This window comes from Micromys minutus (assembly GCF_963924665.1).
Source record: "Micromys minutus genome assembly, chromosome: 12".
NCBI classification, from domain to species: Eukaryota; Metazoa; Chordata; class Mammalia; order Rodentia; family Muridae; genus Micromys; species Micromys minutus.
The window spans coordinates 50,070,632-50,096,556 of NC_137981.1; the positions used below are offsets into that span (position 1 = coordinate 50,070,632).

A 25,925-nucleotide genomic window follows, 5' to 3' on the forward strand; every position below is an offset into this window, starting at 1 on the left:
AAAACAAGGCAGATGTAGCCCTTGTTAATAACTAATGTTATTTAAATCCTGCTGATTTAATCTAGGAGCCTGAGCACCAACCGGAGAGAAATCCAATAGGCATTATCTAACAGAAAATTGATGGGGATTCGGCCTCGCCGTTCAAATATTGCCCTCACCCTACCCAAGAGGGATAGCGGCTGAGCACCTCTCCAAATATCTGACCCCTTCGGGGGAGGGGAGGAAGTGGGGTGGGCTGCCTGTTAAGAACAGTGTCCAGGGAAGTGAATGGTGCAGGTATCCCGGTGGGAGGTCTTTGGCCCTGGGGCAGGAACGTCCAGAAGCAAGTCAAGGAGGCCGCACGTGGACAGGCAATACCCCGGGTGCAGAGTGCAGGGTGGAGCCTTGACAGCACACGGAAAGACAGGCAGCGTGGTCCACTTCCACGCGGTGCTGGCCCGCGCGCGAGTTGGAGCGCGGCCCCTTTAAAACCCATGTAAACAAAGCTTTGTCCTCCCCCACCCCCAACCCCAGATCCCCTCCCTTGCGCTTCCACGGCCCTCCGCTTCCTCCCACTCGGCGTCTCCGGGCCGCTGACGTTGCCCGCGCCTCTACGCCGTCCCAGCCACGCTGCGCATTCTCCAACCCAAGCCGGCCGGCCGGGGCCTGCGCAGCCGAGCGGCGCTACGCCACGAGCGTAGAGCGCCGAGCCCCCAGCGCGCAGGCGCAGCGGCGACGGCGGCGGCAGCGGCGGCAGCAGCCCCGGCCGAGGTGCGCGCTGGGGGGGAGGGGGGGCCTGAGAGGAGCATGAATGGAGCAAAATGGCGGATCATGTGCAGGTGAGCGAGCGCCGGGGGAGGGGGCGGCCGCGGGAACGGGGCCACCGAGTGCAGGGCGCACGCGGGCCCCGGGGCTCGAGCCCGCCCGGGGCCCGACAGGCCGCGTCGCGGCCGCTCGGAGCCGCCGAGCCGCCGCCCGTCCCGCAGTGCAGGGCCTTTCCCGCCTCCCGGACCGGGGGCCTCCTCCATCCCCTCCCACCCGGCCCCACGCCTCACACGAGGCGCTGGAAGGGCGGACTGGTCAGCGGGCGCGTACAGCCACGGCCCGAGGCCTCCGCGCAACCCTTGGGGAACCCTCCAAACAGGGAGGGAGAGGACCCCACGCTGACTGTCCTAAGGGGCCCCCCAGGTCACACCGCTGGCCCTCCGTGATTAACAAAAAGAGAGCCTCACCACGAGAACCCCGCTCTCCTGACTCTTTCCTGTCGCCTTCCTTCTCACGCCCCCGAATCCGAGGACCCCTTTCCCTGTCTGGCCCTCTACCTTTGCCCTGAAACTACCTCCGCTCCCACTTTTCATTGGCACAGCCAGGAGGCCCGAGCACCCCGTCCTCCAAAATGGGAGCTGAGGCCTTGCTCGCCTCCCCTCGCGTCCCCCTTGCTATAGCCTAGGAGTTGAGCGCCCACACCTCCAGTGAAACACGGGGTGGAGGGGGGTGTGTCTGAAACCAGAGCTGCTGGGGTTGGGTGCAGACAGCCCTCAGAAGGGTCTTGATCACGCTCCGGAGCTGGGCGGGGGATGCTTTGGGGCCAAGCCACGTTTACCTTATAGAATAACATAGGCCGGGGGCCCGGGGTGGGGGGAGTCCACACCTAACCCAGTAGTACTTGGAGCAAGTGCAAGCTGTTTCTTGCAAACTAAGTAAAGTTTTTGCTATCTGGGCTTCTGATACTATGACAGTTACTGATGTAAATCCATTGTCAGGAACCTTCGGATTTTCTGTGTAACAAACCCCACAGTTTGGAGCTTTGGGAAATAAAGATTAGGGAGCAGAGTCGCCTTTATTCTGCATGCAGTGTGGCATCTTTCCCCAAGTTCAGAGAGTAGTCTTATGCCGAGTAGGTTCAAAGAAAGTGGAATGGTGAGACTTCTAGTTGTTTCTTTGACAGAGAAGAGACTGATTAAATACTCACTTCGAAGGCTTGAGATTGGTGGAGTTGCACTTTGGAGTGGGAGGGACTTATCACGGTAGAATTATATCGCAGAACTTAACCACAAATAGAAGACCACAAGATTGTGTTCTGCAGCAGTGAGTGTGGTGGCCTACTTCAGGAGCAGCAGTAAAACAAGACCGAGTGATAATAATAGTGTAGAAGGTATGGTAGTAGCTGTTTCTACTACCAAGGCATGAAGGTGTTCATGTGAATTTTTTCTCATCTTAAAAAACTAGGTAGTCTTGGACTTAAGGGAACAGAATCAAAGCTCAACTGCTGTGAGACTTGCTTAAAGTAAGCCCAGGTGAAGCGAGGATTTTATTTATTTATTTATTTATTTTGAATTTTGAGTCCAGCTTCTGCTGAAGGGGTAGAATGTGCAGTGAGTATTCTAGAACTTTCTGAGTGTGCTAAGGCTAAAACCCAGGTCCTAGAGAATAGAGCTCATGAACAGTGCTTTGGAGAGTGCAGGGGAAGTCTTTCAAGACTATATATACATCCTTGTGCATATGCCTATAGAGAGAGAGTCAGGAAGACGGTTCCCAGCACACACATGATTACCCACAGATACCAAGAACTCCATATCTAGGGGACCAGACACCTGACTTCTATAGGCATCAGGTACACACATGGTATACACACAAGCGCTCATCTATGTAGAATAAATTTTTTTAAATTTTTAATTGAATATTTATCTATGGGTTCTATTTCTAAAGAAGTGTCTGTTCGGGGAGCCCTCCAGTCCAGGATTTATTTTTTTTTTTTTTTTAAATAGAATCTTGGAGAAACCTGGATCCAACCAGGGACCTTTAGATCTTCAGTCTAACCCTCTCCCAACTGGGCATCCAGTTCAGGATTGTTTTAAATAATGTTATCATTACTAATTAGAATACCAGAATGCATCAAAGCCACCTTCATAGCCTTTTTGCCACAAAAAAAGTCCTCATTTTTTAAAGGGATTTTTTTTCTCCCATCTACCCAAAAATGTTTTTGGTTTCTTTTTAGATTTATTTATATTATTTTATATGAGTACACTGTAGCTGTCTTCAGACATACCAGAAGAGGGCATCAGATCTCGTAGATTAGATGGTTGTGAGCCACCATGTGGTTGCTGGGAATTGAACTCAGGACCTCTGGAAGAGCAGTCAGTGCTCTTAACCGCCGAGACATCTCTCCAGCCCAACTTAATCAACTTCTAAAGGAAGAGAAGCATGCTTAGGACTATAATGTGTCACTCTGAATTAATTTGGAGTGCTGGGTTTTATTAGACTAACAAGCTAAGTGTTAGTCTTAAAATGGGTATTTAAGACTCTTTATAGTAGTATTTTAATCCAAAACCTTCCCATGAAAAAGACATTCTTCCCCAGGTTGGTTAGAAGCTAGTCTGCAGAACACTGAAGAAGGTACCTGATCACACTATTGACCACACAGCTTAATAAAGGAGTCTACAGCTGATGACTGGGAAGCTGCATGTGTAGAACTATAGAGTACATCTATACTTTTGTAGAACCACTAGAGTGAACAATTTTTTTTCTCTTAGTGACAAGTAAGTGTTATGACAGATTTTCTCAAGGCTTCTGAAACCTTAAGACATTATTTTTCTAAGGTATGTAGGGGCTTGGGGTTCTTTTGGATATGTGTGTGAGAAGCTGGATGGAGTCCCCATCTGACCTCAAACTTCCTATGTAGACAAGTGTTGGCCTTGAACTTCTGATCCTCCTCCCTCCATCTCTGAATTGCTGGGATTATAGGTGTGAGCCAGGTTGTGTTTTATTGAAGATTTTAAGTGCTGTGAAACTTTAGTCATGGAAAAATTATAATACTTGGTTTGTCTGTGAGCCCTGTTATTGTCATAGTCTAGGGCCTTTAGAAGAGTGGCCTTAATGTAATGATTTTCTTAAAAGGTGTGATCTACCTTGAATCGTCTAGTTACAAACCATTACTGGGGGGGGGGGCTAAAACTATGCAAGCATGATGGAAGTGTGGGTGGGTGGGTGGATGGATGGATAAGTAGGTAGATAGGCAGAGAGAAAAAGAGAGGATGTTATATAAAGTTAAGTAGAGGTGATGTGGCAATTCAATATCTTCCCATACTAGCTTGTTAATGCAACTAAATAAAGATAAGTCAGAGAACAGTGATACTGCAAAGATTAAGAAGGAACTTGCTAACTTTAATAGCCAACAGGAATTTGAGACAAAAAGGAAGGAATCCAGCATAGTTATGTATTAAATAGGTTGCTTAATATGTACATGTGTTAGACATACAAATTTAATAAGAAGAATAATTCTGGAGTTTTGATGTGCTATTAAGCTCTGCTTTATAACTATGTAAGACTGCAAAGTAATCATGGTTAGTTTGAAATTTCAGGTGCAGTAATTAAATATTGACTGCCAGTGTAACTCTAGGAAGTTATGAAGAATCAGTACAGCTGGCAGGTTAAAATTTAACAGAGTCCAAAAATTTAGCCTGATTATATAGCAAAAGTGATTGTTTCAGGTTTTTGAAGTGTGCAAGGAAAGGAGAGCACAGTAAGTCCATTTTGAAAACTCTACATGAAAATAAATAGTAACTTTCGTAACGTTTTCAACTAAACATATTAATACCAAAATTCTTACTGTTTGTATTGTGTAAAAGATTCAGAGTGAGAAAGACCCAGGAGCCTGAAGCTGAAGTACTAAGTACTCATGTCTTCTTTGCACAAGCATCAGAAAGCCGACTTCAGCCACACAGGTGGAGACAGAGGGAACACATTTCCCTTCTCCAAATCCCTCTCAAATGACAATTTACAAAATAATGTTTGGGATTTGTTTTATTTTTGACATAGGATCTCCTTGTGTTGTCCTGGCTGGCCTTGAACTCCCAGGTTTAAGTGGTTCTTATTCCGCCTCCTAAATAGCTAGAACTGCAGGGGTGCTATTCTGTTTACATGTTTGCAGATATGTCTATCTTAAATCTCCTGTTTATATTTACTTGATAACTCTGCTATTTGCTATTTCCTCTTGTGAGGAAAGCCTTGAGAACAATGTATGTGTGTATGGTACCATTCAAACAGTAAGCAGTAAAATGGAGTGTGACTAGGATGAAGTAGTCTATAATTTGGGTTGAGAAGATCCCAGTCTGTATCTTACAGGAAGTAGCTTCCATAGTAACCAGCTGGATTTTCTGTCCAGGTTGGATTTTAGAAGCAATATGGTACCATTGCCCTTCAAGAAGGGAGAATAGTTCGTTTAAGCCAATAAGCTAATAGCTCTCTTGAGGTGCAGCTACTTTGTTCCCTTCAGTATGTGTAAAGAAGATAGTGTTTTGAATTTTTTTTTCCTTAATTTAATGCCAGACATCTTATCTCACAGATTTTTTTCAGGGTCAGGGACCTGGGAGTGGCTTATCTCAGTAGTCCTGGTTCAGGGTCTGGTGTACAATCTGCACTGTCAGCTGGGGCTGCAGTTTCAAGGCTTGACTGCGGATGGAGAATCCTCTTTCAAATGCACCTTCTTTGATCGGCTCAGTTCACTGTAGGTTCTTGGTTGGAGTGAGGGCTTTAGTTCCGTACCACCTGCTGTTTGGAGGCTTCAGTTCTTCACCACCAGCCTCACCTAATACACCGTTTTACAAACATAACTTTTCAAACTCCAATGATTTCTATACAGTATGAGTGACTCATCTTTGTTTCTTTTCTAAGTTACTAAAATATGGTCTATCTAAAGACAGGTAAAGAAATTTCATTATTCAGCTTGATGAAATTTTATCAAGTGAATATTTCTTTGTGACCGGCTCCCAAATTAATATTGTCAGTACCCAGAAGCCCTGCTGATGCCTCTAAATATGAGACTATTTATTAATTACTCTTTCCTCACATTCTAGTACGTCTGAAGAGTGCAGTTCATTCTTACTTATAGCCTCTTTGAAAACAGGAAAATCTTAATAGAATGAAGATAGCAAGAGGGAGCTGATTTAAGTTTGTGTTGCTGCAAAGAGCAACACAAACCAAAAAGCATGCTGGGGAGGAAAGGGTTTATTTGGCTTACAATTCCACGTCAAGGCAGGAACTCGGATAGGGTAGGGACCTGAAGGCAGGAGCTGATGCAGAGGATCTGGAGTGGTGCTGCTTACTGGCTTGTTCCTTGTGGCTTGCTCATCCTGCTTTCTAGAACCTAGAACCACCTACCCAGGGATTGTGCCACCCACAATAGGCTGGGCCTTCCTCCATCAATCACTAATCAAGAAAATGCCCTACAGGCTTGCCTACAACCCCATTTTATGAAGGTTTTCTTAATTAAGGTTACCTCCTCTCTGATGACTTTAGCTTATGTCAAGTTGACATAAAACTGTCCAGGACAGGAGCATAAGTCATTTGGAAGGGAAAGGAATTTAACCACAAAAACTAGACCCTTAATAATTCCGATATCCTTGGCTCTTAACTACTTCACACAATTATGTACTTTTATGTATGCCTGCACTCTTACTGCCATAAAAGTTATATGGATGTATTTGAGAGAAAATAGAATTAGAAACTACCTACACATTAGCACTATTTGTTCTTGAGGTGCTTGCCATTTTATAGTGTTTTCGTTTGACATTCAGAGCCATTCTATAAGATAGGTATTGTAGAGATGTTAATAATGGAATTTTCCTTGAATTGGATTGACTGCAAATAAAGATTTGCTATTCCTAGAAGACTGGAGAACCATTGGAAATTTAGATAAGAGTGTAGTGGTTGTTACTCTAAGACTTAATGAAGATAGGGGAAGAAGGATATCATCATTTAACTTTCACAGGAGTTTGCAGATCTTCTTTGGGAAAATATCATACCTCACTTTTATTGCCTGAATTTTGGGAAGGGTGAGTAATAACCCAGCTTGTTTGTAACCAAAGCCCAGATTGGCAGGAACCAAACTCAGAAATTACTTGATACTTTTTTTTTTTTTTTTTTTTTTTTTTTTGCTGTGCCATCCTGGGATTTCTACTGCACTGTCCAGATGATATCCTCTGGCAACAAGTCACTGTTTCAATTAAATTTAAAATTAAGTTCTTTAGTCATACTGTGTGTCTAATTGCTGTCATAATATATCATGCAAATACAAAATAATTACATTCTCATGGTCATTTTGTTGTGTGTGTCCATCTACAGGCTAGAGGTATCTAGACGTAGGGTATCATTCTCAATCACTGTCTGTTGGGATTCTGTAAACCCCACCCCACAATTACCTGGCAATAGCCAGGTATGCTCCACCCCAGTTACCTAGCACTATAAAAGGGGCTGCCTGCTCCCTCCTCTCTCTCTCTTGTTCTCTTACCCTCTTAACCCTCTCTTGCTCTCCCCCACCCCCTTGCCCTTCCTCTCCCCATTCCCTTCCCCTCTCTTTCTCCACATGCTCATGGCGGGCCTCTACTCCTCTACTTCTCCATTCTCCTCTCTGTCTCTGTCTCTGCCTCTACTGCCCTTTTAACCCCCCCCCCCCAACTAAACAAACTCTATTCTGTACTATACCATTGTGTGACTGGTCCCTCAGGGAGAAGGGATTCCCAGCATGGGTCCCCCAGAGGCATTCTTCTTGCCCCAGGCCTCGCCACACCTCCATGGGCCATATCCCCCCACTCTCTTCATCCTTTTTCTAACATTGGTGCCGAAACCCAGGTCATCATCTTTTTCTTTTTTATATACACATCATTGGTGCCCTGTGTGAGGAGACTAGATTTCCTCACAATTAGATATCTCTTTTTCCTTTCACTGTCCACCCTATTTTTCAGACAAGGTCTCACTGAACCTGGAGCTCACCAATTTGGCAATACTCACTGTCCAGAAAGCCCCACAGTTACTCTTGTATTTGCCTCCTCCACACTGGAATTATAGGTACCTCTCACTGACTTGGCTTTTTGTGTGGGTGCTGGGGATTCAGATTCAGGTCCTCATTCTTGCCTGGCAATGTTTTAATCATCTGAGCCATCACCTCCTATCCTAGGCATTTCTTTTGAACAGTGCTAGTCTAGAATAAGTATGCTTTTGGACCAAAGGATATGCAGAAGTGGAACATGAGTTCAAAAGTGGTGTGTCCATATGCCAATAAAAATAAGCTAAAGTATCCTTTCAGGTGTATATAAATACAAAAAGATGTATTGGGCGACTTATTTAAGATTATTTCCTATACTGTCTTCCGTTCTCTTGGCCAAGTGATGACAAGAAGCAGTGTACTCATAAATGAAATTTAAGAACTTTTTTTTTTTTGCCACGAGGTGTGTTTTATTTTCATCAATCATACAAATAATTTTCTATAATATCCCAGGGCAAACCGTTGAAATTTGGCAGTCTGATTAGTGGGGGGGGGGTTCCCTTCAGAGACCCACAGGCTGGTGGCATCGTCGCAGAGTGCCCAGTTCACAGTACAGCTTGTGGCTCGCGTCCGTCTTGCAGGTGGCTTTTAGGAGATTTCACTCCTCTTTGGTCGGCAGGGTGTTCTTCTCCTGCGTCTCGGTTTGCTTCAGCTTGGCCTTATCAAAGCTGGTGATTTCCCCATGTCTGGTTTTCCTGCCATTTTCTTACAACTCGTGGATTCTTGTTCCGAACTCAAGCTCCAGGTGCTCCCACTCTCATTGCTGCAGCAAGAGACCGAAATTTAAGAACTTAAAAAAAAAAAATCAGTTTAATGTTTCTTGCTCAAAGAACTTAGCCAAAGCAAACCTAGGTGATATTCTTTATATAGGTGTAAAAAAAAAAAAAGTCACAAACATAAAGGTGTCTTAGAGGCTTTTAGAAAGTTCATGTTAAAACAGCTTCTGCCATTTCTAATTTCAGACATAACTTGTCACAGTGTTACAACTTCTCACATCTTGACATTTTTCAGATGTCCCCTAAATGTGTCACCTACTTCCTAAGTAACAGGCTGGCATTGAAGTACCTGGCAGTCTCCAAGTTGATGAGTACACACCAACAGAGAGTACCATATGCAAAGTTATGTGTTTCCGGATTATTTCTGGAAAATAGAGGTAAAAAGAAGTAAGGTGAGGAGTAAGGCTGATGGTAAGAAGAGACCAAAACATGAAGAAACCTGGTAGGTAGCAGAAACTAGCAAATGTGGAGAAAACTGACTCAGTGTAGACAAGGTAAGAAGTGAAGCAGTAGTGTACACCAGAGACAAACAGCCTGAGGGAATGTTACCTGGGGATAGGAAATAGAGACTAACCCAGGTAGGAGACAGTTGACAAGTATAGTATCCATGCGTGGTTTGTAGTGTGTGTACACCAGAGCTCAGTGGCAGGTAGCTTTCTCGGCCCTCGTTCCCTTAATAAAACTGTCTCAACCAGTTAGTAGTGATAATAATGTGGAAAGAGAGAAAGCAGACCCCATCTTTCTCAGCTGCTGAGTGGAGCATGGATGAGTAGAACACTGAAACAGTGAGTAAGGTGAGTCTCAAGAATGGAGTCTGGGGTACTTACACACACTTGAACACAGAACACAGATTCCCATCAGCGTTTGCTTTTCAGTTACTACGCTTGATTAGAATCCATATTTTTTTCTGTGTATGTTTGTTTGGCTTTTGAAACAAGCTCTACTATGAAGTGGGCCCAGGCTATCTGCAAATTCATGGTGTTGCCTTAGCCTTCTTTTTTTTTTTTTTTTTTTTTTTTTTTTTTTTTTTTTTTTTTGTCATTTCAAACATGTGCCACTGTGTTCAGCTCATATTTTCATAGTCAAAAAAGACATTTAGCCTTAGATGTTATAAATATGTTAAAGTGTTAGCTGCCTAGCTGGTCACGTGTACACCTATCCTGTTATCCTTTTTGTTTGTTCATCTTCAAGACAGTTTCTGTGTGTAGTAGCCCTGGCTGTCCTAGAACTTTAAACTCAGAGGTCAGCATTCCTCTGCCTACTGAGTGCTGGAATTAAAATGTGTATCTCTACAACTGGCTGAGTGTCTTATGGCTGACAGCAAATGAACTTGAGTGAATCCCTCATGGGTGTTTTGGGGTTTTTTGTTTGTTTGTTTTTCGGGGTTTTTGTTGTTGTTGTTGTTGTTGTTTGCGATAGTAGTATCTTAGGGTTAAAATTGCTATGACGAAACACCAGGTCCAATTCAGGAAAAGGCTTGTCTTACACTTTCATATCACTGTTCATTGAAGGAACTCAAACAGGGCAGAAGCCTGGAGGCAGGAGCTGGTGCAGAGGCAGTGGAGGGGTGCTTACTGGCTTTGTCAGCCCACAGTGGGCTGGGCCCATATTGATCACTAATTAAGTAAATGCTTGAAAAAGGAGGACGTTTTCTCAACTAGGCTCCCTCTTTATGACTCTAGTTTCTATCAGTCAAGTGGACATAAAACTAGCCAGCACAACTAACCTCTAAATAAACTTAAATTTCATCACTCTTAGGCCACAACCTTTCCTTTCTTGTGTATCTCCAAGATCACAGATTAATATAAGCATTACAATATAAAACATTTTACAAACTTAAAAAGTCCTACAGTCTTTATGAATTCAAACACTTTAAATTTCAGTTTCTTTAAAATTCAGTCTAATTGTGGGTGACCACTGTAGGCTTCTATAAAATCAAAATCAAGTTAAACACTTTCTTCAAAGAAGGAAGAACCAGAGCCAGAGCACAGTCCCAATGAAACAAATCTAAACCAAACTTCATCTGTTTAAATACCTGTGTCTAATGTCTGGGGCTCACTTAAGAGCTTTCGGGTTCCTCCAGAGGCTTGGGTCACTTTTCTGTCCCTAATCTCTGCGGCAGATGCAGCTTGTTTCTACACTCTGCTGGCTCCACAATGCTGCTGCTGCTGCTGGCCATCCCATCCATGGTTCTAACATCTCCAAGTGCTGTGTCTCCTGCTGCAACTGGGCCTGGGCTGCACTTTCATCAATAAGGTCTTCTGAGCTCTCGTCAGGGACTCCAGTTCTATAACCCTGGTTAACTTGTAACTTGCTGTAGAGAACAGGCTAGCTACCATCTTACAGAGGTCTTCCTGCTTCTGTGCTATCTAAACTACCCAGCAACTAAAAGTAATTCAACTGCTTTCCACTTATCTTATGCTGTAGATGGATGGACATTGTTCTAGGATCCGTGGCTTTACACGTTATAAGCAAGAATTCTATCAAGCCTTCCCATCCTGTTTTTTTCTCTTGGAAAAACATTCCCTTTTCTATATTGACCTTTTCTGCTTGTCCCCCATCAACTTGTTTCAGAAATATCCAGAAAAGACTTCTCTTTAAAACTTCTATAAGAAGATTCTTTTAAATCCTTGACATCACAATCTGTCTGGTCTTAATTTTCCTGAAAAGTGCTTTTCATAGTTTATACAGCAGTGTAAGTCTGAAAAATGAAGTGAAAATGCTTTAGATTTCCAGAAACTAAGAGGAACCAGAACTGTGTGGGGTATGTATGCCAAGCCTCTTAAGAAATATCTACTTGGGATTCTCTCACTTTTTTTTAAAGAGAATAAATATGGAACTATGCTATTTTTTTTTTCCTTCTCAGAATCAAAGTACAGTGCTCTAAGATTAAGTATTTGTGATTTCTTTTATCTTTTTTCTTTAATGTTCTGTTTTGAATTTTCATATGCTTCTGCCTTGTTACGTTTTTTAAAAGAGTTCAGAGTGTGTTCAGGGTTTTCTCATGGGAAGAGATAAGGAGAAATGAGCAGCTTTCTTGTAGATTTTTATGTCAGTAAGAACTCTGTGTCCTTTTTTGTGCCTATATCTCTTGTCTTTTCTTTCATTCTTCCTAACTTTCAAATGTTTATATCAGGACTTAGGCAACATGTAAGTAGGCCAGAGGAGATTCTAAGTCTTAAAATACTAGCAGCTAGTATCAAAGTTGTAGGTTGTTCATTATGTATGTGATATGAGTCTAAAGAAATAAAAGTCAGCATTCAAGGAAAGTTAGTTGGCTGTTAAGCTGTTTGGGAATCAAGGACATGTTTCTATGGAGTATGGAAGTATTACTTTGTGTAGGATATCCTGTCATACTGTTCTGCCAAGGTTGTAGGCAGAAATCACATTCTAGGACTTTAGAAGAGACGTAAATTGCCTTCTCATTTTGGTGGATTTTTTTATTAATGTCTTATGTGTACAGATAATTTGTGTTAATGTATGTCTCTGTACCACAAGCATGTCTAGTGCCTGTAGAGACTAAAAGGGGGCATTGGAGTAGACATAGAGCCAATCCTAAGCTACCATGTAGATGCTAGGAGTCAAACCCCAGTCTTCTAGAAGAGCAACTAGTGCTCTTAACCATTTTATGTTAGTATTTTTACTGTTCTCTATCTGTACTATAATTTGAAAATTCCTGTACTTTTGAGACTTCAAAGCTTTATAAATCACTAGTTCCCTGGGCACATGTACTTTTTTTTAACATTAAAATATTGTCCTGACCCTTGTTTTTAAACAGATACGGGAGCTAGAGAGGTGGCTCAGTGGTTGAAGAGTGCTAGCTACTCTTCCAGGTGACCAGGTTCTATTCCCAGCACCCACATAATGAATTAGAACTGTCCCACTCCAATTCCAGGTGACCCAACACCTCTTCTAGCCTCCATAGGTACCAACTACATACATGACACACCATTTTAACACCCATAAACATAAAGTTAAAATAAAAAAATTTTAAGTGTATAAGTAAACAAACAATTATGTAGAACAGTAGTTTGCTTCATGTTGAGTATAGAACAGTAGTTTGCTTCATGTTGAGTATTTTATTTTTATTAGTATATGGGTATATAAGTTAACACATCTCTTCCAATCTACTGGTGTTTTTGTTTACTCATAGCTGAATATTTGGAATCTTTCATTTGTGAATGCAATAATTTTACTATATATCTGTATTTATCTGAGTAATAGCTGTTGGGAAAATGAAATAGGATTTATTTATTTATGTGTACTGAGTGCTTTTCTGCATTGATGTATACATACAACATATGTGTATAGTATCCACATATGCCAGAAGAAGTCATTGGATCCCTGGAACTGGAATTTCAGGCTGCCATTTTGAGTGCTGGGAACTGAATCCAAGTCCTCCAGAACAGCAGCCACTGCTTTTTACCCACTGAGCCAACTCTCAAATTTGTGTACCATCTGAATTTCAGTTGCAGGGTATTATAATAGCAAAAAGAGTTAAGAACTTTATTAAGTGTATGCCAAAACAAATTATCATTATTTGTGTGACTAATTAAAAAAAAAAGTTTTCAACTTGACTTCTTGTTAGAATTTGCTCTTTAAAAAATAGTATAAAACAGGTCATGGTGACACACACCTCTAATCCTAGCACTCAAGAAGCAGAGGCAGGTGGGTCTCTGAGTTCAAGACTCCAAAACAGTCAGAGGTACATAGAGACAGAAACCCTGTCTCCAAACACCAAAAAATTAAAGTAAAAAATAAAAAAAGAAATATTAAGCCAGTTGTGATAGCACACATCTTTAATACCAGAGGCTGGTGAATTTCTGAGTTGCAGGCCAGCCTCATCTGCATAGTGAATTTGAATTCTAGGGATATGTAGAGAGACCCTGTCTCAAAAAAACAAACAAGAAAGAGCTAAAATAAGGACATTTGCATTAGTAAATAGACTGCCTTTCAATAAAATGTCTTTTTTCTTCGTGATAATCTCTTAGCACTGCACTAGTTATGGTAACTATTTTCAAAAGGCTTAGCACCAGAAATATTTCAGATGTGTGTGTAGGTTTTGTTGTTGTTGTTTTGTTTTGTTTTGCATTTTGGAATGTAGGTCTTATATTTTATAAGATCTTAGAGATAAGACTGAAGTTTAAGCATAAAATTTGTTCTGTATTACTTTTTGCATATAGTCTAGTTATCCAGTCTTTTCAGTGTAGTTGGACTATGAACCCTCACCTAAGGTCACTTACAGAATTTGCTGTTTGTGGGTTCATATCAGCCTTTAGAAAGTTTTGTACTTTGGGTTTTCAGACTAGAAATGGCCCACCTACGTACTTAAGTTATATGTTAGCATGTGTGTGCTTAACCTAATTTTTAATTCAAATTGGTTCTTAATATCCTAGTATCTTACAGTAACCTAAACTTTTCATTAAGAACATTTAAATTCTTTGATCAAATCTATTTTATGTTGCTATTTGTATAAAAAAGAACTGTATGTTTTGTTGGGTTTGATTGTATCTGTTGAAAATCATGTTGAATCAAGATCTAGTCTTGTTCCTCCTACCCCCAAGAAGTGTCTTAGATTTTGGTAGTATAGTCTTCTTAACCTTTGTCTGGAATCTATATCTCTGTCCTTGTGATGCAGGCTTCCTTTCTCAGTATTTATTCCATGAGAGTTACCTGCCCCCCATGTGTGTGTTCCTATACCTGTGACTTCCCTTTTTCTTCCACCCCATCCTTTGTTGTTTTCCAGAACAACAACCGTAAGATTGGTATTTTACTTCGAGTGTGCATGGCCTAAGTTTTTGTCTGTCTGCTTGTTTGTGTGGGATCTTGGGGATCAGTTCAACAGTTTCTTATTCATGCCAGGCAAGAACTTTTCTGCTGATCTTATTTAAATACCAGCTGTTGATGTTTGTGGCAGGAAAACTTAAAGCTAACTAATTTTTCATATTGCTGAACCCAATGCTCGCTCACTCGCTCACTTGCTTACTTAATTTACTTGCTAAGGCAGGGTCTCTTCTGTGTGGCCCTGATAGATCGACTGTGTAGATCCAGATGGGTTAACAGTCTTAAATCCTTCTGCCTCTGCCTAGGTAGTGCTGGGATTGAAGGTGTGCACCACACCACACCTGACTCACTCAGTCTAATTTGCAGAGTATTTTCATATTTTTTTATTTCAAGCTTTTTCCAGATTAACAAACTATTTGGAACATGATGTGATCTTTTTACTCAAAGCCATATAACCAAAGAGAGCCAGGATTAAAGTTTTAATCTTAAACTCTGGTTTAAATGACAAATGTTCCCATGGTCTCTTGCACTTGAATACTTGGTCAGTTGGTGGTACTGTTAGGGAGGTTTGAAGGTATAAAATAATACCTTCCTTACTAGGTGGTATTAAGGGTAAAATGCAAGTGAGAGTTGAGAGCTGAGTGGTTTACTGTGCTGCTGTTCACTGTTTAACTTAATGTCTCTTACACAAGTAAGTGTCTTAGCACAGTCAAAACTTACACTGGAGCCCACAGGATAGCTCAGTGTATAAAGGTGCTGCCAGAGCATTTATGCTAGAAGGAAAAAACTGACTCCTGTAGTTATTCTCTGAGCTTCACATGGGCACCATAGCACATAGGTATACATTCATGAGTGAGTAAGTATATGGTTTTAATATTCTAATTAAAATGTTTTAAGTTCTTATTATTTGTGTTTGTGTAGATTTGTAATGTCTGTATCATGTGCATGCCTGATACCCTTGGAGGCCACAAGAAGACAGCAGATCTATTCCCTGGGATTGTAGTTACAGATGGTTGTAAGCCACAGTGTGGGTGCTGAATATCATATCCAGGTCTTCTGGAATAATAGTCAATGTTCTTTACCTATGAACTAACTTTGCAGCCCCTGAAATGCTTTTTAAAAAAGCAAAACAAAAACAAGAGTTTACTCTATCATAAGCCCTAGGTCAGTCTTGATACACTCAGGCGTCATCAAATCTATGTTCCAAATTGTATTATATTCTTTAATGGTAAGCATAACAAGGTCTCAAAGAAAATGCATACCTGCGTATCTTCTGTAGTTTTCAACATGTGTGAAAACTGTTTAGAGTAATATCTATAATTTATGCAATTATTTATAGATTGTAAATTATCACTATGAAGCACACACAAATACATATTGATTGCATTTACTACATTACAATTTTATTTGAGTGTAAGAAAGTTATTCTTTAAAACAAACTTGAAGAAAAGCATGGTGACAAACTCTTTTGCTTTACCCCAGCCTTTGGGAGGCAGAGGCAGGCAGATCTCTGAGTTCCCGGGCAGCCTGGTCTATATAGTAAGTTCCACAACAGCCAGAGCTACATAGTAAGACCTGGCTCAAAACAAAACAAACAAACAAAAAAAAAAAAACGATTTGATTTTTAAAGTATCTTGAACCATTGCATTCAAGCTGAAGCATTTTGATTTCTTTTCTTCTCAAAAGAGGAAATTTGTTAGTGCTCGTGTATAATAGCAAAGACATTTAACTGATGTTGTGCATAAGCTGGACTTAGTGTCCATTTCAAACATATCTAGTTCTTCTAGATTCCAGTGATGCTCCTTTCTGTTCCCATCACTGCTCCTTGTCACTGCAGTGCCCCTTTGCAATTCCTGCCAGCTGGTGGCACAGATATTCCATTTTTTGAATTAGTTACTGAAAGGTATGCTAAGGCCACTAGAAGTCACTGCCTACTAACTTGGTTTGACGGTAGAGGCTCATGAAAAAGCTGAAGTATCCTGAAGCAACAAGGAAGGTTGTTGGTACCTGATTCTAGGTGTCTTTCTTCCTCTTTGATGAAACAATGGGAATTTTACCTATACAATGTGCCCATTGTCTTCAAGGAGTAAATATTTTTTAGATTTATTTATTTATTTATGTATATGAGAACACTGTAGCTGTCTTCAGACACACCAGAAGATGGCATTGGATCTTATTACAGATGGTCATGAGCCACCATATCATTGCTGGGAATTGAACTCAGGACCTCTGGAAGAGCAGTTAGTGCTCTTAACCACTGAGCCATCTCTCCAGCCCAGGAGTAAATATTTTTAGATATATAGTTTCTTTTTGAACTTCATTGTTGGTAAGATAGGATTTAATTTGTTTTAGAAATAACTTTCATATACCCAAATAGAGTTGGTTGACTAAGTAATCAGTATGAATTTTTGTATGCTCAATTGTGGTAATTTATAATCTGTTAATAATTATGTAAAATATAGATGTTCTAAACAGTTTTTTTTCCATGTTGAAAACTACAGAAAATATGCAAGTTTGGATTTTCTTTGAGCCCTTATTACAACATTAAAAAAAATACAATTTTAGAACATGGATTAAAAAACCAAAATGGAAAAAAGAAAAGGAAAACTAACAGACTTCCAACAAATAATAAAATATAAGATAAAACTAACACATTGGAGTTTAATAATACAAACAAACAGAAGGAAAATAGTCCAAAATAAAGTGAGTGAGGGGGGGAGAGAGAGAGGAGAGAGAGAAAGGAGGGGGAGGAGAGAGAGGGGAGAGAGAGAAAGGAGAGAGAGAAGAGAGAGAGTGCAGAGAGAGAGAAAAAGGGGGGAGAGGAGAGAGGGAGGAGGAGAGAGAGATGGGAGAGAGAGAAAGGAGAGAGAAGAGAGAGAATGCAGAGAGAGAAGGGGAGAAGAGAGGAGAGAGAGAGAAAGAGAGGGGGGAGGAGAGAGAATGCAGGGAGAGGAGAGAGAGAGAGAGAGAGAGAGAGAGAGAGAGAGAGAGAGACTGTGAGTATAAGCAGTGAGGAAAGCCAGAGGTATCTGATCTACCACTGGTGTTATGCAGTTGTGAGGTGTCTGACGTGAGTGCTTAGAATTGAACTTGGTCCTGAGTCTTCAGTTTGATTCCGTTGATCACTGTGCCTGCTTTTGTACCAATACCATGCTGTTTTGTATTACTATTGTTCTGTAGTACAACTTGAAATCTGGGGTTGTGATACCTCCAGAAGTTCTTTTATAATTGAGGATTGTTTTAGCTATCCTGATTTTTTTTCGTATGAAGCCGAAAATTGTTCTGTCAAGGTCTGTGAAGAATTGTTTTGAAATTTTACAGGGATTTCATTGAATCTGTAGATTGCTTTTGGTGGATGGACATTTTTATTAATGTTAATACTGCTGATCCATGAGCATGGAGATCTTTACATCTTCAGACATCTTCAATTTCTTTCTTCAATATCTTAAAGATTTTTATCATACAGATTTTTTATTTTCTTGGTTAGGGTACCCCCAGATATTTTATATTATTTGAGGCTGTTTTGGAAGACATTGTTTCCCTAATTTCTTTCTTAGTCTATTTGTTGTTTGGGGTGTGTGTGTGTGTGTGTGTGTGTGTGTGTGTGTGTTAAGACCAGTTTTCTCTTACAGCCCTGGCTGTCTTGGTACTCACTCAGTGGGCAATACTGGTCTTGAACTCAGATTTGCCTGCCAACACCCAGCTCCTTCAGTTTTCTTACTGCTCTTGCTAAGATTTCAAGCACTCTTATAGGTACGAAGAGAGTGGACTGAAGTTTATTTATTTTAGAAACTTAGTTGTATCATGTGATGTTTTTTAAAAAAAATAACTGTCTTATAAGAGGATGTTTTTGCTGAAGCAGATGTTTTACTAAAAACAGACCTATAATGTTTCTCTGGAGACAGCCTAGAAAAAGGATATGTGATATTTTGCTAGAGTGAATGCTTGAGAGAACATGTGATGTTTAGAAAGGATATATATATATATGTAAAGCCCAACAGATAGTGGAGCATACTGAATGGTATTGGTGTGCCTTGCCATTCTTTACTAATCATGGTTAGGCCTTGCTGATGCTGGGTGGTATTAGCACACCTTACCATGGTCATAACTTCATAGAGAACAAGCACCCAAAAACTTCTAATGGCTGTTTCTTGACACCCCTGCCAGAGTCAGTCAAATTAGCAGAGCCTTAAGATTTCTTCTAGAGCAGCCTGATGTTCATAAATGGTGTTTGCTAGTCCTGCTGTTGCTGATTCATAAATGGTATTTACAAGTAGACTGAGCTGACACTACTAATTTGTATAAACTAAACTACCGATATCCTGACAACACAAATTAGATTTATATTTTTTAATTAAATATAGATTTTTATATATATTTATTTAAAATATATTTTAAAACATCTAAACCTACAATGGACAACATTGTTTTGTTCCTAATTTTAATGGAATTTCTTTGATCATCTCTCCATTTAAGTTGATGTTGGTTATGGTCTTTCTTTATGCTTTTATTATATTGAAATAAGTCCCTTGTATCTCTATTTTTTTTTTTTTTTTTTTGCTTGTCTATTGCTAAGTCAACTTTCCTCACTTTCTAATCTCTCTCCAAAAGGTTTCTTAATATATTATTCTTATGATTGCTGGTGTGTGTGTGTGTGTGTGTGTGTGTGTGTGTGTGTGTGTGTGTGTGTTAGAGAAAGAATTACTATTGCTATTACTTTCTCTTCTCTTATCCTCTTCATCACTTAGGTCTAGCTTTGTAACAATTTTCTTGCAAGTCATTCATTGACCTCAGTACCTTTTTTTTTTAATTGAACAACTTTATTTTAAAAAAACAAAGAGAAGTGTACAGATTTTAAAAGCATTTTTGCATAAAAGTATATGAATACATTTTCATCAGTACTTGATTTTTTTAAAGGTTTGATTGTATGCATTAAAATCTTACTAGTTACAATGAGCATAAAGTACATGTAAAACAAGATGCAACCTGGAAATAGTCAAAGTTTTCTTGGTGTGTAAAGATTAAGCATAATGGTTTTTCATTTTCTTTTTTTTGGGGGGGGGCTTTGTTTTTCTTGAACTTCATATAGTCTGTGAGTTATTTCTGGGGTGTCCAGAGCTTTTTGGGGTTAGTATTCAACTATCAGTGACTATATATTATGTCTGTTCTTTTGTGACTGGGTTACCTCACTCAGGATGATATTCTCTAGGTGCATCCATTTTCTTAAGAATTTCATAAAGTCATTGTTTCTTATAGCTGAGTAGTACTCTATTGTGTAAATATACCACAATTGTTGTATCCATTCATCTACTGAAGGACATCTGGGTTTTTTCCAGCTTCTGGCTATTATAAATAGGGCTGCTATGAACATTATGGTGTATGTATCTTTCTTGTATGTTGGAGCGTCCCTGGGGTATATGCCCAGAAGTGGGATAACTGGGTCTTCAGGTAGTACTATGTCCAATTTTCTGAGGAACCGCCAGACTGTATCTCTAATTTCTTTAGAACTTTTATTATGAAGGGGTGTTAACTTTGTTTAAGGTTTTTTCTGCATCTAATGAGATGATCATGTAGGTTTTTTCTTTCAATTTGTTTATATAGTGGATTGTATTTGTTGATTTCCATATATTGAACATCCCTACATCTCTGGGATAAAGCCTACTTGATTATGGTGGATAATCCTTTTGATGTGTTCTTGGATTCAGTTTGCAAGTCTTAAAGATATTTATTTCTTATATAAGTGCACTGTCGTTGTCTTCAGACACACCAGAAGAGGGCATCAGATCTCATTACAGATGATTGTGAGCCACCATGTGGTTGCTGGGACCTGAATTCAGAACCTCTGGAAGAGCAGTTAGTGCTCTTAACCACTGAGCCATTTCTCCAGCCCCTGTAATTTTTTTTTCCTTTGTTGGGTCCTTATGTGGTTTGGGTATTAGAGTAAATGTGGTTGTAAAAATAAATTGGGAAATGTTTCTTGTTTCTATTTGGTAGGATAATTAATTTGAGGAGTATTGGTATAAACTCTTCTTTGAAATCCTTGTAAAATTCTTAACTAAAACTATCTGGCCCTAGGTTTATTTTGTTTGGAAGACTTTTTCTTAACCCTTGAGCCATTCTCCAGTCCTGGTTGGGAGACGTTTAATGACTGCTTTTATTTCTCTAGGGGTATTAGGTCAGTTTAAATTTCTTATTTAATCTTCACTTAACTTTGAGAGATGATTTTGGGTTTTCCAATATGGTGGATTGCAGGGTTTTAAAATATGTCTGGGTTCCCTAAGTGTTTTTATGTCCCCTTTTTCATTTCTGATTTTATTAGTTGAGAACCAACTTTTTTCATGAATACTTTCTATTGTTTTTGTTGTTATTCCCTCCCCACCCCTTTAACCCTGAGTTTGATTACTTCTTGCCTTCTACTCCTTTTTCAGGTGTGTTTTCTAATTTTTGTTCTAGCACTTTCAGGGGTGCTGTTACTAGTGTGCCATCTCGATTTTTTTTTTTAATGTGGCCATTTAGTGTTATGAACTTGCCCTTAGAACCACCTTCACTGTATCATATAAGTTTGAGTATGTTAATTCCTTTTCATTCAGTTCTAGAAAGCTTTAAAATCTTTCTCAATTTCTGTCTTGACCCATGTTTCAGTCAGTAGTGGGTTGTTCAATTTCCATCAGTTTGTAAGCTTCTCTTCTTCCTCCTGTTAATATCCAACTTTAATCTGTGCTAAGATAGGATGCAGGATATTATTTCAATTTCCTTGTATCCATTGAGATTTGCTTTGTGTCTGAGTATGTCAGCTTTGAAGGAAAGTTGTTTGAGGTGCAGAGAAAAGTTGGGTTTATTTTCTTTTCTGTATTTGTGTGTGTGTTACAGTTATTCTTGAACTTTTTATATTGTCCCAGACTTCCTGGATTTTTTTATGCCAGGAATTTTTTAGATTTAACATTTTCTTTGATCGAAGTACCCATTTTTTTTCTATCCTGTCTTCAGTGTCTGAGATTCTCTCTTCCATCTAGTGAGACTTTTCTCTGTGGTTCTTGTTCAAATTTCTAAATTTTTCATTTCCAGATTTTCCTCAGTTAGAGTTTTTTCCTTATTGAGTAGGTTTCCACTTTCAGGTCTTGAACTGTTTTCATTCCTTCTACTGTTTTTGTTTTGTTGTTTTCTTTAAGAGATTTATTCATTTCCTGTTTAAGGACCTGTAGCATATTCATAAATGATATTTCAAGGCCTTTTTTTTTTTGTGCTTCAGCTATGTTGGAATACTCAGGGCCTGCTGTGGTAGGGTTGCTGGTCTCCAGTGGAGACACACTGTTCTGGCTGTTACTGGCTGTGTTCTTAGGCTTTTATCTAGGCATCTGGAATTGGGAAGACTGATTCTAGGTGCTGATAGCTGTGCTTGTCTTTGTTTGGTGGATATTTTGTTCCTTGGTTTTTGTTTCCTCTCTGGTTCTTAGGAGAGTGTGGTGTCTTTGTTACCTGGTAAGAATTTCTTCTGGGATCCTGATAGGTGAAGCTAGTGAAAGTTTCTGGTAAAAACGTGTTTCTGGATATTGGGGAACTAAGATTTAGGAATGGGATGGACTAGCTGGGGCTGAGGGGCCTACCGGAGCAAGGAGAGCTGGGTATTCCACCAGGTTCTGCTTATTCCCCTGAAAATGGGGACAGAGACTAAACAGAGACCATAGCAGAAGAGCTACTACAGGGCTGGGGATAAGAGTAGGGGAATAGAGGAAGAGTTGAAGGTCTGCAAGTGGCCAACCTGTTTCTCTGCAGAGTGGCCTGTGGGTTCCAAGGGAGTGCCTGCTAGAGTTGAAGTCTGAGATAAAACAATGAGTGAGGAGAGCGAATTAGGAGATCTGTGTGATCCACTGGAGATTGGGAAGAGGGAGTGACTTAGTCACTGTTCTATTGATGTGAAGATGCCCTGAAAAACAGTGTGAAGGTTATACCTCGACCAAGGCAGCTGTTGTAAACCTTTTTTTGGAGCTTGCTTACAGTTTCAGAAATTTAGTTCATTATCATCCTGGCAGGAAGCATGGTGGCTGCCCTGTGGGCACTGGAACAGTAGCTGTGAGTAGCATTGTCACAGAGGTAGAACTGAGCCTGGATGGGCTTTTGAAAGCCCACTCTTAGTGACATACTTCCTCCAACAGGGCCACAACTCTTAATCCTTAAATAAAGTGCTGATGATTAAACATCCAAATAGATGAGCCTAAGGGGGCCATTTTTATTCAAACCACCACAGTGGCCACAGCTGGTGATCTGTTGAAGAGCTGGAGATGAGACCTGAGATTGAATTTAGAGAAGCCAGAGGATCTACAGTTAGCGTCCCTGCTTCCCTGGTCAGATTGCTCATTTAGGCATTTTTTTAAAGAATATAATTAGGAAACACATTTAATCTAAGTTTGTTATCTAAACATGTGGGTCAAGGTCCATTAGTTCTTATTGATACTTAAAAGCATAATAAAATAATTGGTCAACTTCAAGCAAGGTAGGAATCAATGTGTATTGTCCACAAAGCTGACATGGCAAAGAATTGAAACAGCCGGTGTGGTGGCTCAGTGGGTGAAGATGGTACTGTTGAGGATTCCCTCTTTGGAGCCCCTCCCCTCCCACATTGTCACTTTTTCATAATAAATCTACCTTTAGTCTGATCCAAAAATGAAGGTGGGGGTGTATGTACTGCCCTTGCAGAGGGTTTGGCTACCAGGGATTCAGCACACTCTTGTGGACTCTGAGGGCACTTGCACCCCTGTGAACATACCACACATAATTTAAAATTAAAGAATTGAGGTATACCCTGGCCAGAGAGATGGCTCATCAGGTAAAGGCACTTGTTGCCAAATTTGATTTAATTTAGTATTTAAATAACCCAGACTGGCCTTAAGATCTCACCTACCTCAGCCTCCTGGTGTTTCAGTTTTTGTAAACTTCTTCCAAATCTAGCTTCATAGAATACAACTGAATTCTCATGTTCACTCTCATATTTAGCCTATGATGATACATTCATTGTATTGAGTACAGTCTCACGAACAAATATTGTAATGGAAAGGGAAGAGAATTTTAATAGCCTTTGCAGATTGTTTTGGGTATACTGCAAGTGATAGTTTTGTGAAAGTTAGTTGCATTGTGTAATCTAAAACCTTTTCTGAACATCCATTCCTTGTAAGTGAAAACCTATGGTCTGAAGAAATATTTTATAATTCTCATATTGTTACATACAAATATTTTATATCAGTGTTTTAATTGCACTACTAATTATGTCAGAAAACAGGATGTGAGTGTGGTCCACATGATACTGTGTGGATCCCAGGTATCAAAACGCAGGTCATCAACAGCCAGTGTCTCTACCACTGAGTCATTTCTTTGGTCCTTACAATTGAGATTTAGTAAAAGTACTTTTTCTCCATCAAGCACAATCTCAAGTAAAACTGGCTACATTTTTATTTTGCTTTAAAGGAATGGGTGGCAGCCAAGAATTCAGAAACTGTCCATATGCTTTGAAGTCACTGTCGGTTTGCTCTAAGTACCATTGGATTTATCTATCACTGCTTTAGTGTCTTTTCTGTACCATTTGTGCAAGTGTCAGTACAACAAAAAGATAACATATTTTAGTGCCATTGTGTACAGTAGCTTGGGTTTTTAGAGACATTTTGGAAATCTCAGGAAGCACCAGGAGTCTGTTAACTATATTTTTGAAAACTTTTAAGCCAGAGGATTTTGTATATATTCGGCACTCTTCTTGTTTGTAATTTGAAGAAAAAATTGGAAATAACATGTTTTTAAGTATCTGGCGCACAGTATGGCTTTCCTTGACTCATCAGAAATTAAGAACTTGATTTTTTATGGCTGTTCCTTTAGAAAGTCATCAGTTAAATAAAATATTTAGGATTGTAATGTTAAGAGTTGTGGAGTGATTGACAGTATGTTCCAAAATACTCTTTCTTGTTGTCTGAGAAATATGTAAGCCCCTTTACTCTTTGGATTGCTATAACTGAGCACATATTTTTCTTCCTCCCAGCACATTTTTTTACAAGTGTATGTTTGCTGCAATACATATGTTTGAAGAAAAGAATTTTAAGATAGAAAAATAAATTTTGGTAATACTAAGGGATGGGTTATATTGTTAAACAGGCATACTATTCCTTACGTTGTTTCCTCCTATTTTGGGGGTTAAACTAAAATGAGAGTTCTCATTTCTCCCCAAGTACCACAGACCTTTTATAATGAAGAAGTCTGTATTTAGGCCTGGTGATTCTTGCCAGTAATCCAAGCATTTGGGAGGCTATGTCAGAACTGCTTTGAGTTCAAAGCCTGGGCTACATAGTGAGTTCCAAGCAGACCTACCTTGTCTCACAAAACAAAATAACCAAATTCAGTTATTGGCTGCATGCATGCATATATGTATGCACCACTTACAGATTCAAAGTTATTGAATATTGTAATCAAGTAAGTATAAACTCATACTGAAGTGCAAACACAGACCATGTATGGGTCTGAGCTATGTCTTCTGCATATTTGTACATTATAGTTGTGTGGTTTGATGTTCTTGTGGGACTCCCAACAGTGGTAGTTGGGGGTGTCTCTGACCCTTTTACCATTACTTAGGACCCTTTCCCTCCTACTGGGTTGCCTCGTCTAGCCTTAACGTAAGGGTCTATGTCTAGTTTTATTGTAGCTTGTGTCATGTTTGGTTGATATCTTTTGGAAGCCTGCTCTATTTTGTTTTGTTTTTTAAAGAGGAGTGGATCTGGGAGAGGTTAGGCGGGAGAAAGAACTGAGAGGAGTCGGGGAAGAAGCTGGTTGTGTAATGTATGAGATGTAATAACTGATGTAATAATGTATGAGAGAAGAATAATTAAAATTACAAATCAGAGTTATAAACTCATTAAACAAAGAATAAGTTAACATGATTGTTGTAAAAATATGTACTGCTGAGAATTTGAGATCAATATGATCTGAATATTCAGAACTACTTTAGGAGGGGTTAACTTTCTGTTTTTAAGACAGTTTCATTATGTAGCCAAGGCTTATCTTTCAGATTTGCCATCATTCTGCCAACATGTTTTAGGAATGTTTGGGTTTTAAGAGTCCACAACCACATTCATGAGAGATTTGAAACAAACCAGAAATGTCAATAGACATATTTTATCTGGGAAACAGTAATGTATTTGATAAATATAAAAAAATCTCAGAATATCCTTCGATATTGAGCAGTTGGATGAAACATAAAATGTAATGTCACGTGTTTGTTGATCAAAGTCAAGTACTTTATTTCAGAAATGCTAATCAGTGAATGAGTCAGCATCTTTGGCCAAAGTCTTTGATTTGTTTTTTTGTTTGTTTGTTTGTTTGTGGGTTTTTTAATGTAAAGTATTTTATTGGTAACTTAAATTTAAGACTTTTAAAATTATATTTATTTTATTCGGGCGTGTGTTTGTCTGTTTGTGTACCACGTGGGTGCCTTGTGGAGGCCAGAAGGGGGCATTGGATTCCCCTGCAACTACATGGCAGACGATTGTGATCCATGCTGAGCAAGCTGTCTCTCCAGCTCCTAGATAAGA

The 25,925-nt window shown here is 39.7% G+C and overlaps 1 protein-coding gene across 4 annotated transcripts in view; it reads left to right on the forward strand.

Annotated features, from left to right (window-relative positions):
* Positions 1-686: 686 nt before the first annotated feature.
* Positions 687-25,925, forward strand: part of XPO7 (exportin 7) — a gene marked incomplete at its 3' end in the record, with an annotated part of 88,046 nt that continues 62,807 nt past the window's right edge. For all 4 annotated transcript variants that reach the window (XM_080926354.1, XM_080926352.1, XM_080926353.1 and 1 more), the window contains exon 1: positions 687-818. In XM_080926354.1, the coding sequence (XP_080782480.1) occupies positions 801-818 (18 nt within the window). In that variant the 5' untranslated portion in view covers positions 687-800. The remainder of the gene's footprint in view (positions 819-25,925) is intronic.